The sequence below is a fragment of the Gossypium arboreum genome, chromosome 8, assembly GCF_025698485.1.
Source record: "Gossypium arboreum isolate Shixiya-1 chromosome 8, ASM2569848v2, whole genome shotgun sequence".
Classification (NCBI taxonomy): Eukaryota; Viridiplantae; Streptophyta; class Magnoliopsida; order Malvales; family Malvaceae; genus Gossypium; species Gossypium arboreum.
This window is the reverse complement of record NC_069077.1, coordinates 129,730,770-129,745,333: the sequence shown is the minus strand read 5'-3', so window position 1 is coordinate 129,745,333 and position 14,564 is coordinate 129,730,770. Positions and strand designations below refer to the sequence as shown.

Genomic DNA, 14,564 nt, shown 5'->3' with positions numbered 1-14,564 from the left:
AGGTGGTTTGGGGATTATTACCAACACTTACTAATTTACTATAAAAGCAAATGAGAAATAATTAATAAAGAAACCTCCTCCTTTAAAAAGGGTTGGTTACCAAAAACCCATTGATTTTAAATCAAAGGTTGCTTAAGCGAGAGAGATTGCCCCACTTCTCCCATCTGTATACCGTACAATACCCATCTTCTTTTGTTTTATTTTTGCCGTTTTGGGGGGCAAGTTTTAACATTCATATTTCAGGTTACAGTTTGATTATTGCTCGCTTCACCCTTAATATATGAAATTAATGTTTATTATTCAACAATACAAGTATAAATATATGTCCAAAATTTAGGGTCTCTTCCTTAACCACTAATGTCAAAATCTCGTTGTAACGAGAGAGAAGAGTGTGTCAATTGTAAAATGGTGATAGATTTTTCATCTTTAGTTTCATGAGTCGGAGTTTTTTTAGAGCTTGTAGGTACAATACAACTGTAAATATAAGTCCAAACAACTATAATATAAAATCAAATCAATAAACAGCACAAAAAATCAAAATATAATTAGATAAAATTGCACATAATAAAATTGAAAATCGAAATACTATAAAAATCAAAACCTAATAAATGGTGATTTCAAAATCATATCAGCATCACATGTGCTTTGTATATTTTTCATCATCAGTTTTACTCGAGATGAAAAAGAAAGAGCTTATTAAATTCATTCATTCATGTGGTTACATATTCAATCACATTATTTCTTTTAAAAAATCATATTATTGTCATTTAATTTAATTTTTAAAATTGGATACAACATTTAATAGGAGTAAGAGTAGAAGGAGGAGTGGACCCATTGCCCTTTGAAATTGGAAACAGTTTCTTCCAACTTACATCAACTGTACCTAGTTTCCATTTTTCATATTTATGTATCCATTTTCTTTTTCTCTCTTTTTGGCCACTTCCAACAATTATTACTCTGATTTCCTTTTTCTTGATTAATTGTCCCATTAATTTTAGGTATTCGTATATTTCATAGTACACCTTGTAAGTACAACATGATATGATGTCCATAAAATAAATATAACCCCACAAAATTACCCAAATTAGGCCTTTTTTACTTGTCTAAACTCTAAAATGTATCAATTTTTTTTTATTTTATTACATTCTAAAAGTAAATGTTTGTTGAGGTTTTTTTTTTTTTTTTTACTTTAAAATAATGTTGATCATTAGTTGAACTATTCATCCAAATCTGAAGGTTTGACCGAAACGTGGAAATGTTTGGAAAAAATATAAACTCAAAAAATAGGTTTGAACAAAAAATAAGACTCGTTTTCTAAACGAGTTGAGTCTCGGGTAAGTTCTTTTGGCTCGAGTCTAGTCCGAATCTGCCTAAATTCTTTTTCTAGCTTTGTTGTTTTATTGCTACTATTTTGTTGTTAATATTTGGATATTGTATGTTGCTATTTTAGAGACATTTGTTTGTTAAGTTACAACTATATTAATTATATTATTCTCATCATATTTACTCTTTCTGATACAATACTTAATTACCCATAGCCCTTTCCCTACGCTTAAATAGGAGGATAATAAACCTCAACGCACTCGAACTCATGTTCTCTTGCACTGCTAACGATAATAATATCAATCGAGCTAAAACTCAATTAGTCCAAAGTTATTAAACCTTTGCTAACACAATGAAAACCTTCTTGAACCAAAATTATAATAGCTTTTATGAGTTATAATTGTTGAAAATTGAAATTAAAAAAATAAAAGAATTGATAATAATTAAAAGATTCATAAATTTTAAAATATATTAAAAATAAAAAATAAAGGTAAAAAACGAATTAAATTAATATTTTATTTTATTTTGTTAAAAAGCAAAAAATAATTAAATTTTATTTCTATATTTTGAGCCTTGACAATAATTTTCAATTATATATCACCAATTAAATCTATTCAAGCTCTAGTTTTCGATTAAATCTAATTGCTAAAATAGGCATTTGTATCAACAAATTATGAGTTTTTCACGACTTATAGTAATATAAAGGATTATATAAAATTGAGATACATGTTATTTATATCTATTTCCAATAAAAGTATTCCATTTTAACATTTTATCTTGAAAAACTCAAATCCAATATGATCTATTGAAATTTAAGATGAAAATCTTTGAGTGACACATTCTAATTGGAAATATATACAAATGACATTATATTCTAATTTCAAATAATCTTTTCTCGTATTATATATTACCAAAAATATCTAATTTATCATTTAATAATAAAAAACATTATTATTTAAATCAAATCTTAACTATTAATTGCTTAATTGAATGAAGGGTTTGCTTAATGAAGCAGACAGACCACACATGTAGCCATGTGTATTTAAAATATTAAACAAATCATACACACCAACAATTTACTTCACTTTCACTTTTTGTTTTAACTTAGAACACCAGGATAAAATTGAATCAAAGTTTATTTTTTATTTAAAAAAAAAAAACATGGTAAGCATTTAGTCAATTCATGATTGTTTATATGATGGACATTATTAAGTGCTTAGATATTGAGTCAAAAGAGCCACCAAAATTGGAGTATCAGGCTTAGCATATTGGCTGCTATAAAGCAACAAAAGATGCCTTCAACCATTGCACACACCATTGAAGATCCAACCTTTCTTTTGCCAAAAAAAAAAAAAAAGAAAAACCCTATGAACCTATAATTGATGGATTATGTCTGGAAAGCTCAAAAACCCAAGCTTCCAATAACAGTTTTGATCTTTCAAAAATGTCCCCATCAAAACATACTTCCTGTGAAAAAGTATGTTTAATAACCCAATTTTTGGGCTTTAATGTTGAAATAAGTTTGATAAGGGGGACTCTTCTTTTTTTTCCCCTTTTGTTTTGTAGTATCATTTTGGGATATCATTTAAATAAGAGAAGCCAGAAAAGGAAGCAGGGTCCTCCATGGACCATGCTTAAGATAATTATTTATTTTATATCTTCCTTTGCACTTAGTCTTAGGGGGTATATTAGAGATCTCCATTGCACATTTGCCTTTAAAGCTTTGGATTTCGAGGTCTGATAAAGAGAGAGAGAGAGAGAGAGAGAGAGAGAAGAAGAAGAAGAAGAAGAAGAAATCCAAGCTCTCTTGCACTTTATTCTCTTCAAATTCGATACTTTGCCCTGTACCTTAAACCAGTTTTTTTGTTTTCAATAGAGACCAAACTCAAAGAAAGAAAGAAAGAAAAAAGACAATACATTAGTCTTTATCTCTATCTCTCTCTCTTTTGTGTGTCCTACATTGTCTTGTTCTAACATCAAAATCTCTTAGTTCTCTCTGTTAGTTTCTATTTCTCCCTTGAGAATTCTCAAGCAGCAAAGACTTTGCTTGTTCAAAATAAAACAGTAATGCAGATTAAAGACAGGAACTTGTTTTGTTCCCACGCTTGTTTTCTCTTCATTACCTGAGGGAACAGTGTCACCATTTCAAAATTAGCTTACTTTTTTTTTTCTTCTCTCCCATTATTTTCAGCAAAAACTAGGAACTTTACCCCTAAAAAAGCCCTGTTTTCAAGATTTTTTTTTTTTGTACTTTTTCTATTTGTCTTTGTTTACATTTTAATCAAAGGGGGCAGAAGAAACACCTGAGAAATAATATCATCAAGTGATAAGTTGAGCCAAAAGAAGCAACTTCACAAATTCATAATTTTATTGCTTACAAATCTGGATTAAAGCTATATGAAAAAAGCTGGGAAACAATGAGAGGTGGGAACTCCAAGAACAGCAAGGTTTTCTTTTCAAACAAAGCCAAAAAAATCTCATTTGATTCTCTTTCATGTCAGTTTTTTTTTTTTGTGTGTGTGTTTTGAGTTATGGGATTGCTGATTGTATTGAAAATGTATTTTTCCCTTATGAAGCTTTCATGGCCCAAGACATTGGTGAAGAAATGGTTCAATATCAAGAGTAAAACTGAAGACTTTCATGCTGATGATGTTGATTATGGAGGTGATTTGATTGATTTTTAGATTCTTCTAGATCCTAAACACTTGCATTAAAATGTACCTTGGGTCCCTTTGTTTTTTTTTTGGTACTTGGGATTCGCAGCTCAAGATCTGTTAGTATTTGTTTTCTTCTTCATTTATGAAATCCATAATCTTTGTTTTTTATGGTGTTTGAATATGTGAAATTGATACCCCTGCCTGATAGACAGAGAGAGAGCTGTAGCAGCTTTAACAACTTTATGTTTTTTTTTTCTTTTTTCAGGTGTTGATGAAGATTGGAGGCACCAATTCTCAGAGAGGGAAGAGGCATGCACTGTCAAGAAAAGTAGAACAGGTTTGAAATCACATAAGCCATTGTGGGTTGTGGCCTTTACTTTGGACCACACTTCTCTTTTATCTCCCCCCATTTCCAAAATTTTAATTGATTATATTGGATGCTAGAGAGATTGAGCAAGACGTATTCGGATCGACCTCGGCAAGTTAAAACCGATGTTGACGGATCGCAGTTAACAGATGTACATAATTATAGGTAATCTGTTTGTGTTCTTATTTGCTTTTTCTGGTGTTGAGTTTTGCTTGATAGGATCTTGGTTTGTGAGTCCAGGATTTTTGTAGCTACTTGGAATGTGGCTGGAAAATCTCCTCCTAGTTATTTGAATCTTGAAGATTGGCTTCATACTTCTCCTCCTGCTGATATTTATGTTCTCGGGTATGCGGAACTGAATCTGATTTTGTTCCTCATCTCCATTCTTATGGTATTGATAGAAGCTTGTTGGATCTTTTGATTTGGTCTTGTAGTTTTCAGGAGATTGTACCTTTAAATGCTGGTAATGTGTTGGGAACTGAAGACAATGGACCGGCTAGGAAATGGCTAGCTCTCATTAGGAAGACACTGAATAGTCTGCCTGGCAGCAGTGGTTGTTGCCACACGCCTTCACCGATCCCCGATCCGCTTGTTGAACTGGATGCAGACTTTGAAGGATCGACAAGGCAGAAGACTTCGTCTTTCTTTCACCGCCGATCGTTTCAATCCTTGAGCCGTAGCATGAGAATGGATAACGACTTGGCAATGACACAACCCCAGCTTGATCGCCGTTTTAGTGTATGTGATCGGGTTATCTTCGGGAATAGGCCAAGTGATTATGATCCTAATTTCAAATGGGGTTCCTCTGATGATGAAAATGGACCTGGGGATTCACCAGGGAACACTCAGTACTATTCGCAATATTCTCCAATGTCGTATGGTGGATCTTTTGCCATTGAAGAAAACAACAAACAGATGGGGCATTCGAAGTACTGTTTGGTTGCCAGCAAGCAAATGGTTGGGATATTTCTAACCGTATGGGTGAAGAGTGATCTTAGAGACGATGTTCGTAACATGAAAGTGTCCTGCGTTGGCCGAGGATTGATGGGTTATCTTGGAAACAAGGTACATTTTTGCCTATACCACTCTCTGATTTAAGTGATTTTCTCGAACTAGGAATAAGGAGGCATAATACTTATTTCTTGAGTTTTCCAGGGTTCCATTTCTATTAGCATGTCTTTGCATCAAACAAGCTTTTGCTTCGTCTGTAGTCACTTAACATCCGGGCAAAAGGAGGGTGATGAGCTGCGACGAAACTCCGATGTTATGGAGATCCTAAGGAAGACAAGGTTTCCCAGGGTTCATGGTATGGGAGACGAAACTTCTCCCGAAACGATTCTCGAGCATGAGTAAGCCCTTCATATATGTTAAGTTATTACATTACTTTCTGAGAATATAACCTTCCAAGTCTTAGCCTTTGTCCTAAAATATTACATTTTGCATGTGTTGGTGCAGTCGTATTATATGGCTCGGGGATTTGAATTATCGAATAGCTCTGTCATACAGCTCTGCCAAAGCTCTGGTTGAGATGCGCAATTGGAAGGCGCTGTTAGAGAACGACCAGGCATGTTCTTATCCTTTTTCGGTGCACTATATTTGTTTCTCCTTTCATTTTTCGAGGACCTTTACATTGCTCTTAGTTCCTCTGAAGATTCTGAAAAAGGAATTGATGGTTTTGCAGCTTCGGATAGAGCAGAGGCAAGGCCGTGTTTTTGAGGGGTGGCGTGAAGGAAAGATATATTTCCCCCCTACATACAAGTATTCTAATAATTCAGACAGATATGCTGGGGAGGACAGACGCCCAAAGGAGAAGAGAAGAACTCCTGCATGGTAATGTTATTTTGAGTACTTGGGGAAATAAGAATTTTGGAATTTTCATGCTTTTACTATTGATCTAATAATATCATAACACTACGTGGCCTGATATTTGAAGGTGCGATCGTATACTGTGGTATGGAAGAGGCCTATATCAGCTATCTTATGTTCGTGGGGAGTCAAAGTTCTCCGATCATAGGCCTGTTTATAGTGTATTTTCGGCCAAGGTTGAGTCTATGAACATTAGTCGAATAAGGAAAAACATGAGTTGTTCCAGCGCCAGGATTGAGGTGGAAGAGCTATTGCCACAGTCACACGGATATACCGAACTCAGTTTCTTTTGAGAAAATCTTTAGCAATCCATTTTCTGCGATGTAAGTTATGGAAAATGCAACAGGACCAAGTTCACAGTTGTATAAAGGTAATCCGTCTGTACTTGGGAATTAAATGGATAAAACCCGTTCTCTGTTGCCGATTGATTCCTGCAAACCATACAATTAAATCTATTCATCTTCGGCTGTTAACAGGATATCATGAAGAAACGTGCGATTCACATTCACTCGGGAATTCTAACCCTGGCCTCTTTCTGCAATAAGTCAGGTAAATTTTACTCATAAGTCAACTCGGTCTGAAGAAGAAAAAGTAAATGCTTTTATTGATATCATAATGTAGGCTACTAGGCTTCTTTGGTGAATTATTTGAAGTGCTATGTACCTATAACTTTCAAGCATATCTCCCTACGAGTGTCAATATCTCATGGAACAAGTAACATGCCAACCTTGTTGCCTCATAATATTAGGGTTTTTCGGGTCTAGTCCAACTCTCTTTTAGAAAATAGAAGGTTTACTTCGAAATTCGAATATTTTATCCATGTGTTGCTGTAAATCATGTCTTCTTTTTCCCCCTGTTAAAGGTGTTTTTTACACTTGAGAAAGTCTCCTACTTGGTCTTATCCTTATCATATTGATTGGTCCCCCATTTCATAGGTGGGCACTGCCCTATAGAAAAACTATACGAACCATGGTGGCTAAAGACATGCCGTTGTCGGCTATCCGAGACAAGGTCGGTCCTTCCGTTTTGATCATTTGGATTGTAATTTCTTAACCTGAAATTCTTTTCTTTTCTTTTTTTTCTAATTGGCTAAATGATTTTTCAATTGCTGCAGTAGGTACAGATTGTATATTGTCAATAAGCACTCCAACTCCTGAAGTTTACATATCCAACAAGACAAGTTGTTAGTCTTTGTTCTTGTCCAAATTCCATTGAAACCTTCAATATTATTGAAGAAAAATGGAATACAGGATAAAGAGAACTGACATTTCTTTTTTTAGGTTGAGGGAGAGATATAATGGGGAATCAATTGTCAATTCCTTTTTGTACCAGTTTTGGAAGATTAAAGCCTGGAGATATGATGGATAGTCATTACTAGTGGATAACAGACAGGTTTTTTTTTTTTTTTTAAATTGTGAAACCTTCTTTTACTGTTGCTACTAATCATTTTTACTGAGAAACAGAAACCAGTTTGGTTGGTTATCTCAACTGTGTTTTTTTGTCTGAAAATGTAATATTCAGGGGGAGACCTTGGCTTTTCCAAAAGGCAATGCTTGTATTGATATCTGTGTTTGAAGACAATAAAGCCTGAAATTTTACTCCATTTTCAGATTTCTCTTTTTTTAAATGTTAAAAGGCAAAGTTCTTACTGGTAATGAAGTGGTGATTCAGCTATTGAATTTGTCACCACAAAAAAAGTGAAGCATCCCCTCACTAATTAAACCAAGCACTGAAAGCCTTTGTTCAACTGTCAAATGCCAAATTTGTTTTAGGCCCAAACTTGGAACCAATTATGCTGCTCTCTGCCATGGTAGCTATAGCTGTACTTTTCCATTATTTTTTTTGTAGGGTTTGGCTTGGCTGTAACTTACAGTCCAATTCTACCCTTTGGAACCTGTCAGAAGCAACACATTAACTCAAAGTTTGAATATATATATATATATATATATATATTGCATGTAATGTTTCCATTAGTGCACTGTAAGATAAAAGGCATCAATGTCCAAATCTCATCCCCTCCTATATACAGTACTGTTCAAAAGTCAACTTGATAATGAATTTTAAAGCAACGTTTACAGTGGTTAAAATTGGGAATGGGGCTGTTAATTTTGCATGAGATACCCTGCGGGGGGGATTGTAACTAAATCAACGGTATCTGTTACATCAAATGGTTAAAAAATTATGGATGGAACGAGTTTTACAAGGTTGGAAAAAGATTAAAAAAAAACCCAACTGAAAACAACACGCGCGCGGAAGGCAACGGCTTTTGTATCGAAGATCAGATATGTGGGTCTGTCCCTGGTTTTTCTGACCCCACAATGCCTTTCTTCTTGTCATTCCTCATAACCGCAGTGACTGCGCGTGGAGTACATTCTGTAACATGGTTTGCATCGTGTTCCATACGCGTTATGGGAGAACGTGAAGAAATGCGTTGGATTCATTTATTGTACGGAGATGCAAGCGCTTTAGTTCTTTCCAATAACGTCTGCCAAGTGGCATCTTTATATTCGTTTATAGTACTTTAATGTAAAAAATAACTAAATTTCTTTAACGCGTTTATAAATGGGTTAATAATATACTCAATCTACTCAAGTTTTGCTTTTAATATTTAGTTTTCCCCTCCATTTTATGCTTAATTAGAACTTTAAAGTTTTTTTTTTAATTAATATTCGAGTTTAGTTTCAACGCTTAATTTGATATTTATTTTTCTGTCTCAGTTAAGTACTTATAATCTTTTTACTAGAAAAACTTATGTACCAAATGTGTATACTAATCCTTACAAATATGCATTACAAATCACAAATAATAGACTTCCAATCAGCTAGAATGGGATGGCAATTCGTTTAGATAATATTTAAAATCGATTTCTAAAATTACTATTTAAAAAGATACTAATAGAAACTCAAATATTCATTATCTGAATTTACACATTGCTTATTTAGATAACTAGTGTGAATTTAGATATTCAAATTCACTTGTTACAAAATGTTTATTAATTTGATTATGTATAAGAATTTTAGCATATTCAATTTAGATTTTAACAGATTTAGATATTAAAAATGATTGAAAATTTTAGAAATTTTTATTTAAATAATAATATTTAATTCAATTTAAATAATAATATTTAATTCAAATTTAAATAATAATACTTAGATAAATATAAATATTTTACCCACTATAATTCTTAAATTAAAATTAAAATTAACTCAATATAAAACTCCAACCTCAATTTTATCAATACTTGGTGGAAAATGATATATTTATGAATGATGGATAGTGAAGATCTGATGACATATTTTTCTTTTAAAAGTTTTCATTCTATACTCCACATTAGTGCTATGCACGTTTGAATAAAATAAAAGCATTAACCGCGGGGAAATTATTAATGAGAATGACACCACATTATGAAATTTGACAACTGAATCATTTCTTCACAAAATTCAACCCTACCTTCTTAACAATGACAGCCTAACTCTTTCAATATTGTTCAAATGGATGCACAAGTTTCTAGGAATAGTAAATTAAAGGGTGGTTTCTTCTTTGTATCACTGCAGGTACAAGCAAAGCTAGGGTGGGGGTTTACTTTTTATTATTATTTTTTTTATCAAACCACTGAGATTTAAACTTAAAGAAAAAAACATGTTTGGATGTGTTTATAGGTTAAAAGAGAATCCCATAAAGCCTGATGAATTCCAAACAGACACGACATTGGGCAAGCACTTGTGTGCATGGGAACCCGAGTTAATTTCCATGTTCTGCCACTTCCCTTTTTTTTTTTTTTTCTCATTTTAGTATTTGTTGTGTTTCTTCATTTTCAACAACAAAATCTGCCATTATATATGTATTGTAATTTTCTATTTTTTCTTTTTAAAATTTTTATTACACAAGTTCCCTCTTTGGTACTCCCTGTCACCGACCAGACTTGACTACTTTGCTTATTCAAATTATCTTCCTTTTTTGTTTCAAGGAACATACACCCTTTTCTTCTTTTATGTTCTAAGCTCAGAACATATATAATTTATAGATGAAATAATCCTTTTTATGTTCATACAACTTAGATCTAAAATGACATTCCATTTGAACTGTTTCACATGTAGGAACATCGAACCATATAATATATTTACTTTTTTTCATAGGCAAAAAAATACAGTGACAGTTTTCCCTTCATTGGGTTCAAAAAATAAAGCAAAGTAAAAAAAATATTGGAGTTTAATTGAATATTCTTTTTTAACATTGGTCAATGTACATGTATAGCAGGCAAAGAATGGGGACAGAAAATCCAAGTGGGGATGCGAGATGTATGCATGGGAGTTGCCACCTTTGCTGTTGCTGTTTTTCTTGTTTCTTTTTTTTTTTTTTTGTTAAAAGAAGAAAAAAAACATGCTTTTAGAAGGCCATGAAATATGTGAAGCAATCCAAGGAGACAAAAGTATATGTGATTGTTGTGTTAGAAGATCCATTAAAAGTTTTCCGTAGGAAGAAAACTTAAATTATTTGATAAAGATTTCAAATTTGGTCTATGTATGTATACTGATGATGAACATGATTGGAGCTAAATATTTCTAAGCCTGTGTCAGTGTTTTCTGCAACTGCCATGGATGGAGAGGGCTCTTTCATTGTCATGCCCTTGCTACAAAGATTTTGCGTTAGAAGTTTGATTGTATTTTGTATTATTTACTAAAAAATAGATAAATTAGTCACTGTAAATTAAATTAAAGAGCAAATTGATCATTACGTTAAAAATTTCATTTATTTTTAACTATTAAAAATTGATATTTGTGTTTTAGCATGATGTACACATAGCACGCTTTGTGTCGCTGTCTGATTATTCCATTAAGAAATTCTAACAGAAATGATTAATTTGCTCTTTGATTTAAAATATAAAGACTAATTTATCAATTTTTTGAGTAGAGAAAGTAAATACAATCAACTTTTAATATAATGACTTTCATAATACTTTTACCTCAATAGCTTAGGTTTTGATATATGAGATTGATACCCACACGATGATTTCATATTTTTTCCCCAACAATTGGGCAACTTTTGTTCTAATGTGTGCTTTCAATGATTGCCTGTTGCAGCTTTGTGTTAGGTGTACCATTGCTCAATGATATGAATGATGGAATTGGAATACATATCTTATGGATAAGTTCTTTTTGGGGGGTTATAGGGTTCCTTTTAGTTCCATAGCTCCTCCAATGCTTCAGCATCCTATAGCACCATTACTCTGAAGTAGTTGATCTCTATTAAGATCATAGCATTTCAGCAAATTTATCAAATGTTACAATCATATTCTTTTAATTTGATCAAAGTAAGGAACATCTTAAGTTTGGGTATTGGCAAAACAGATAGCACCTACCAAAGCCTGACACCCTTTGAGGGTACCCACGTCTCTCAAACGTCAGCCTTTGCTACGGGACACAAAGCAAGGCAAGGCAAAGCAAAATACCAAAGGCAAAAGCACACCTCTCTGTGTTGAGTCTGAGTCTGAATCTGACTCTCTGAGTCATCTCGTACCGGTTGCTTACGCATGCTATTAATTAATATCTCTCTCTCTCTGAGGGTGTCAGGGTGGGAGGTGACTTCATAAACTGATGGAAACCGGAAGGAGGGAAAGCCATGCAGGAAGGGAATTCTTTTGGGACCGTACAGTTTTGGTGGAATACTGAAGTTGAACGATACAAAATATGAACATTTTGGGCAAATAAATGAAGAACAAGGGCGGATGGTGCATGTGGGGGAGGCCCATAATCGTGCTATGCGTGAAAATGTTGCGGCACGACACGGCAGGGCATGTTTTTGCATGGGAAATTGCTAAATCCCTAAATCAAAATACGTAGCTTTCAGTAAATGCAGACACGCAGGCCAACTTAAAACACTGTATATCCATGTTAGGGCTACATTACCCTAAAACCATAGACTAAAAGATCCATCGAGAGAGTATCGAGGAGGGGGGCAAAAGCTACATTAAAGTGCATACTGAAACATACTGATTTCACCATTTTAGAAGTAAGCTACCCTTTTGAGATACCAGCGAGGGGAATGTTATTTTACCCTAAAAGATCGAAAACCCAAAATGGAAGCGCGATGGGTGGTTTTCTTTCTTTTTTTTTTATTGGGACCTGACAATCTGCCCCATGTATGCACGCTTGAAAGCAACTGATGAACGCCATGAACGTCAATATTACAAAACGATCTTTGAAATTTGAATCCAATATCAAAAGTACCAAAAACACACAGTCATCTTTTTCAGTAAATTCTCCTAATCCCATATACCATACATCATCTTTACCACACGACAAGTTTGAATTCTTGCATTGGTCATGCATGAAGGGTAGCGGATTAAGCATTGATTAGATTGAAGTAATATAGAGGTTAAAAGCGTGGTTTTCAACACAAGATCGTTGCTTGTTAAGCAAGGGTGTGTCAGTGGGTGTAATTTGGAAATCAAACAAGACGACACAAAGCGGAGGAAGTATATAAGAAAAAACAAATGCCATATATATATATACACAAAAAACATGAGATCATTGTTGGCGTAGAGGTGGTGTCATGGAGGTTTGTATATGGAATGTCCACGTGCAGGTCTCGTTTGCTGACGTTACACTTGTTGCTGTCAAATAAAAATTAGAGGCTTTTATTGTATGGTCAACCCTCGTTTTTCCACCATGTTCCTTAATAAATTGGAGATGCAGACAGGGTATCGTAGATGTGATAGGGGTTGAGGCAACCGGCGAGGTGCCTGGCCTGGTCTGGTCTGCGGTGGGGTGGGTCTTCTCTGCGGCTTCCAGCTAAGGTAATTAATTTCATTGGCTAGCTTGTTGAGGGTTAGGGCTACATTTTCAAATTTTTTTAGTGGTTCTCTGTTTGGGCTCATAGGCCCATGTTTAGATTGACCCTCAAACTGAAACATTTAAATCCTTTTACTAGTACTAGAATTTAGGTTGAAGTAACTGGTCGGTGAGATTGGGAGAAATATTAGAAGATGTAGTGTTGAACAAGCTGAATTTTGGGTTATTTATGATGGTTTTCATCTTGCATGGGATTTCAAGTTGAAGGAAGTTATTCTTGAGATTGACTGCGTTTAGGCTATTAGAGGGATACATGGGGGCTCTTTAAAGGAAAAGCACATAGAGATTTGATATTACAAATCAAAGAATTGTGCAGATATAATTGGCAAGCGGTCATTAAGCAAATTTCAAGAGAAACGAATTTTGTTTTCCACGTTCTGGCTAGTATAATGAAAGAATTTCTACTTAGGCCCCGTGTTTTTCATGTTACCCCTACTAAAGTTGCTGATCAGATTTGATTAGATAACCATTTCATACTATTGAATACTAATGTTGTCTCTCTTTGATTGTAATTGACTCTCTTTTTTACTACCAAAAAAAAAAGTAAGTACATGGTAGCTTTATAAGGACTAGTCAAATTAGTCCCCCTATCATTAAATAGATTAATTTAGTTTCTATATTATTAAAAAGAATCAAATAAGTCCAAATTGTAACAGAGTTAACATTTATTATATAAAAAATCTTGAAATTTTTTCTAATTGCGTTCAACTCCAAACAAAAGATCTTATTTACGAACCATAAAAACTTTAAAAATATTAACTCTATTAATCAAGAAATGGTTTTTAATAGTAAATGTTAATTTTATTCCAATTTGATCTTATTTGATTCTTTTAATAGTACAGATACTAAATTGATTCATTTAATAGTAGAAGGACTAATTTGATAAAATCCCAATAATAAAGAGACCTCTTAAATACACTATCTTAGAATTCATCATACCCATACACCGAAATATAATTATATTTAAAATAATAAAAATATCTATAATTTTAATTATTCTTAATAAATAAATATTATTAAAAATGAAATCTATAAACACCCACTAACCAATAAAATTTTAACCCACAACTATATCCAATCGCTCAAAACTATATAGAACTATAAGTAATAAAAATTGTTTAAACTAACTTATACAGAGTTGGGATTGAGACTAAAATTTAGGGTAGGTTTAGATAGGTGATATTTTTATCTACGGTTAGTGTAAAAATTGCAGTGACAGTGAAATTAGATACTATAACGTGAAACAAAAAGTAAGCTAAACGCACATCGCCGCATCCTACCGTTTATCTAAACCCACCTTGAATCACCCTCATTATAAATAACATTTTTTTTTATTTTTTGAATTTTCATTATAAATAATATATATAGGGTCATCATGGGTTGAAATTGCTTTTTTTTAATTTCATATCAAACCTTAATTTTTAAAATAATTTTTATTAAATTTTATTAAAATTAATAATATTTGTAATAATTTTAATATCATCTTTTGATGTTTTACAT

The 14,564-nt window shown here is 33.2% G+C and overlaps 1 protein-coding gene across 2 annotated transcripts; it reads left to right on the top strand.

Moving 5' to 3' along the window:
• The first annotated feature begins 2,554 nt into the window (after positions 1-2,554).
• Positions 2,555-7,816, top strand: LOC108467937 (type I inositol polyphosphate 5-phosphatase 4-like). Of its 2 annotated transcripts, XM_017768767.2 has the most exons (15): positions 2,555-3,770; positions 3,900-3,987; positions 4,246-4,317; positions 4,425-4,512; positions 4,588-4,692; positions 4,782-5,412; positions 5,503-5,696; positions 5,803-5,911; positions 6,029-6,177; positions 6,281-6,583; positions 6,690-6,762; positions 7,149-7,224; positions 7,328-7,396; positions 7,494-7,605; positions 7,735-7,816. In XM_017768767.2, exons 1-10 carry the CDS (start codon positions 3,741-3,743, stop codon positions 6,504-6,506), a joined length of 1,692 nt encoding a protein of 563 aa, XP_017624256.1. In that variant the 5' UTR covers positions 2,555-3,740; the 3' UTR covers positions 6,507-6,583; positions 6,690-6,762; positions 7,149-7,224; positions 7,328-7,396; positions 7,494-7,605; positions 7,735-7,816. The 2 variants fall into 2 exon arrangements, with proteins under 2 accessions (XP_017624256.1, XP_017624255.1); XM_017768766.2 differs by having other exon boundaries at positions 7,494-7,816.
• The last annotated feature ends 6,748 nt before the right edge of the window (positions 7,817-14,564 follow it).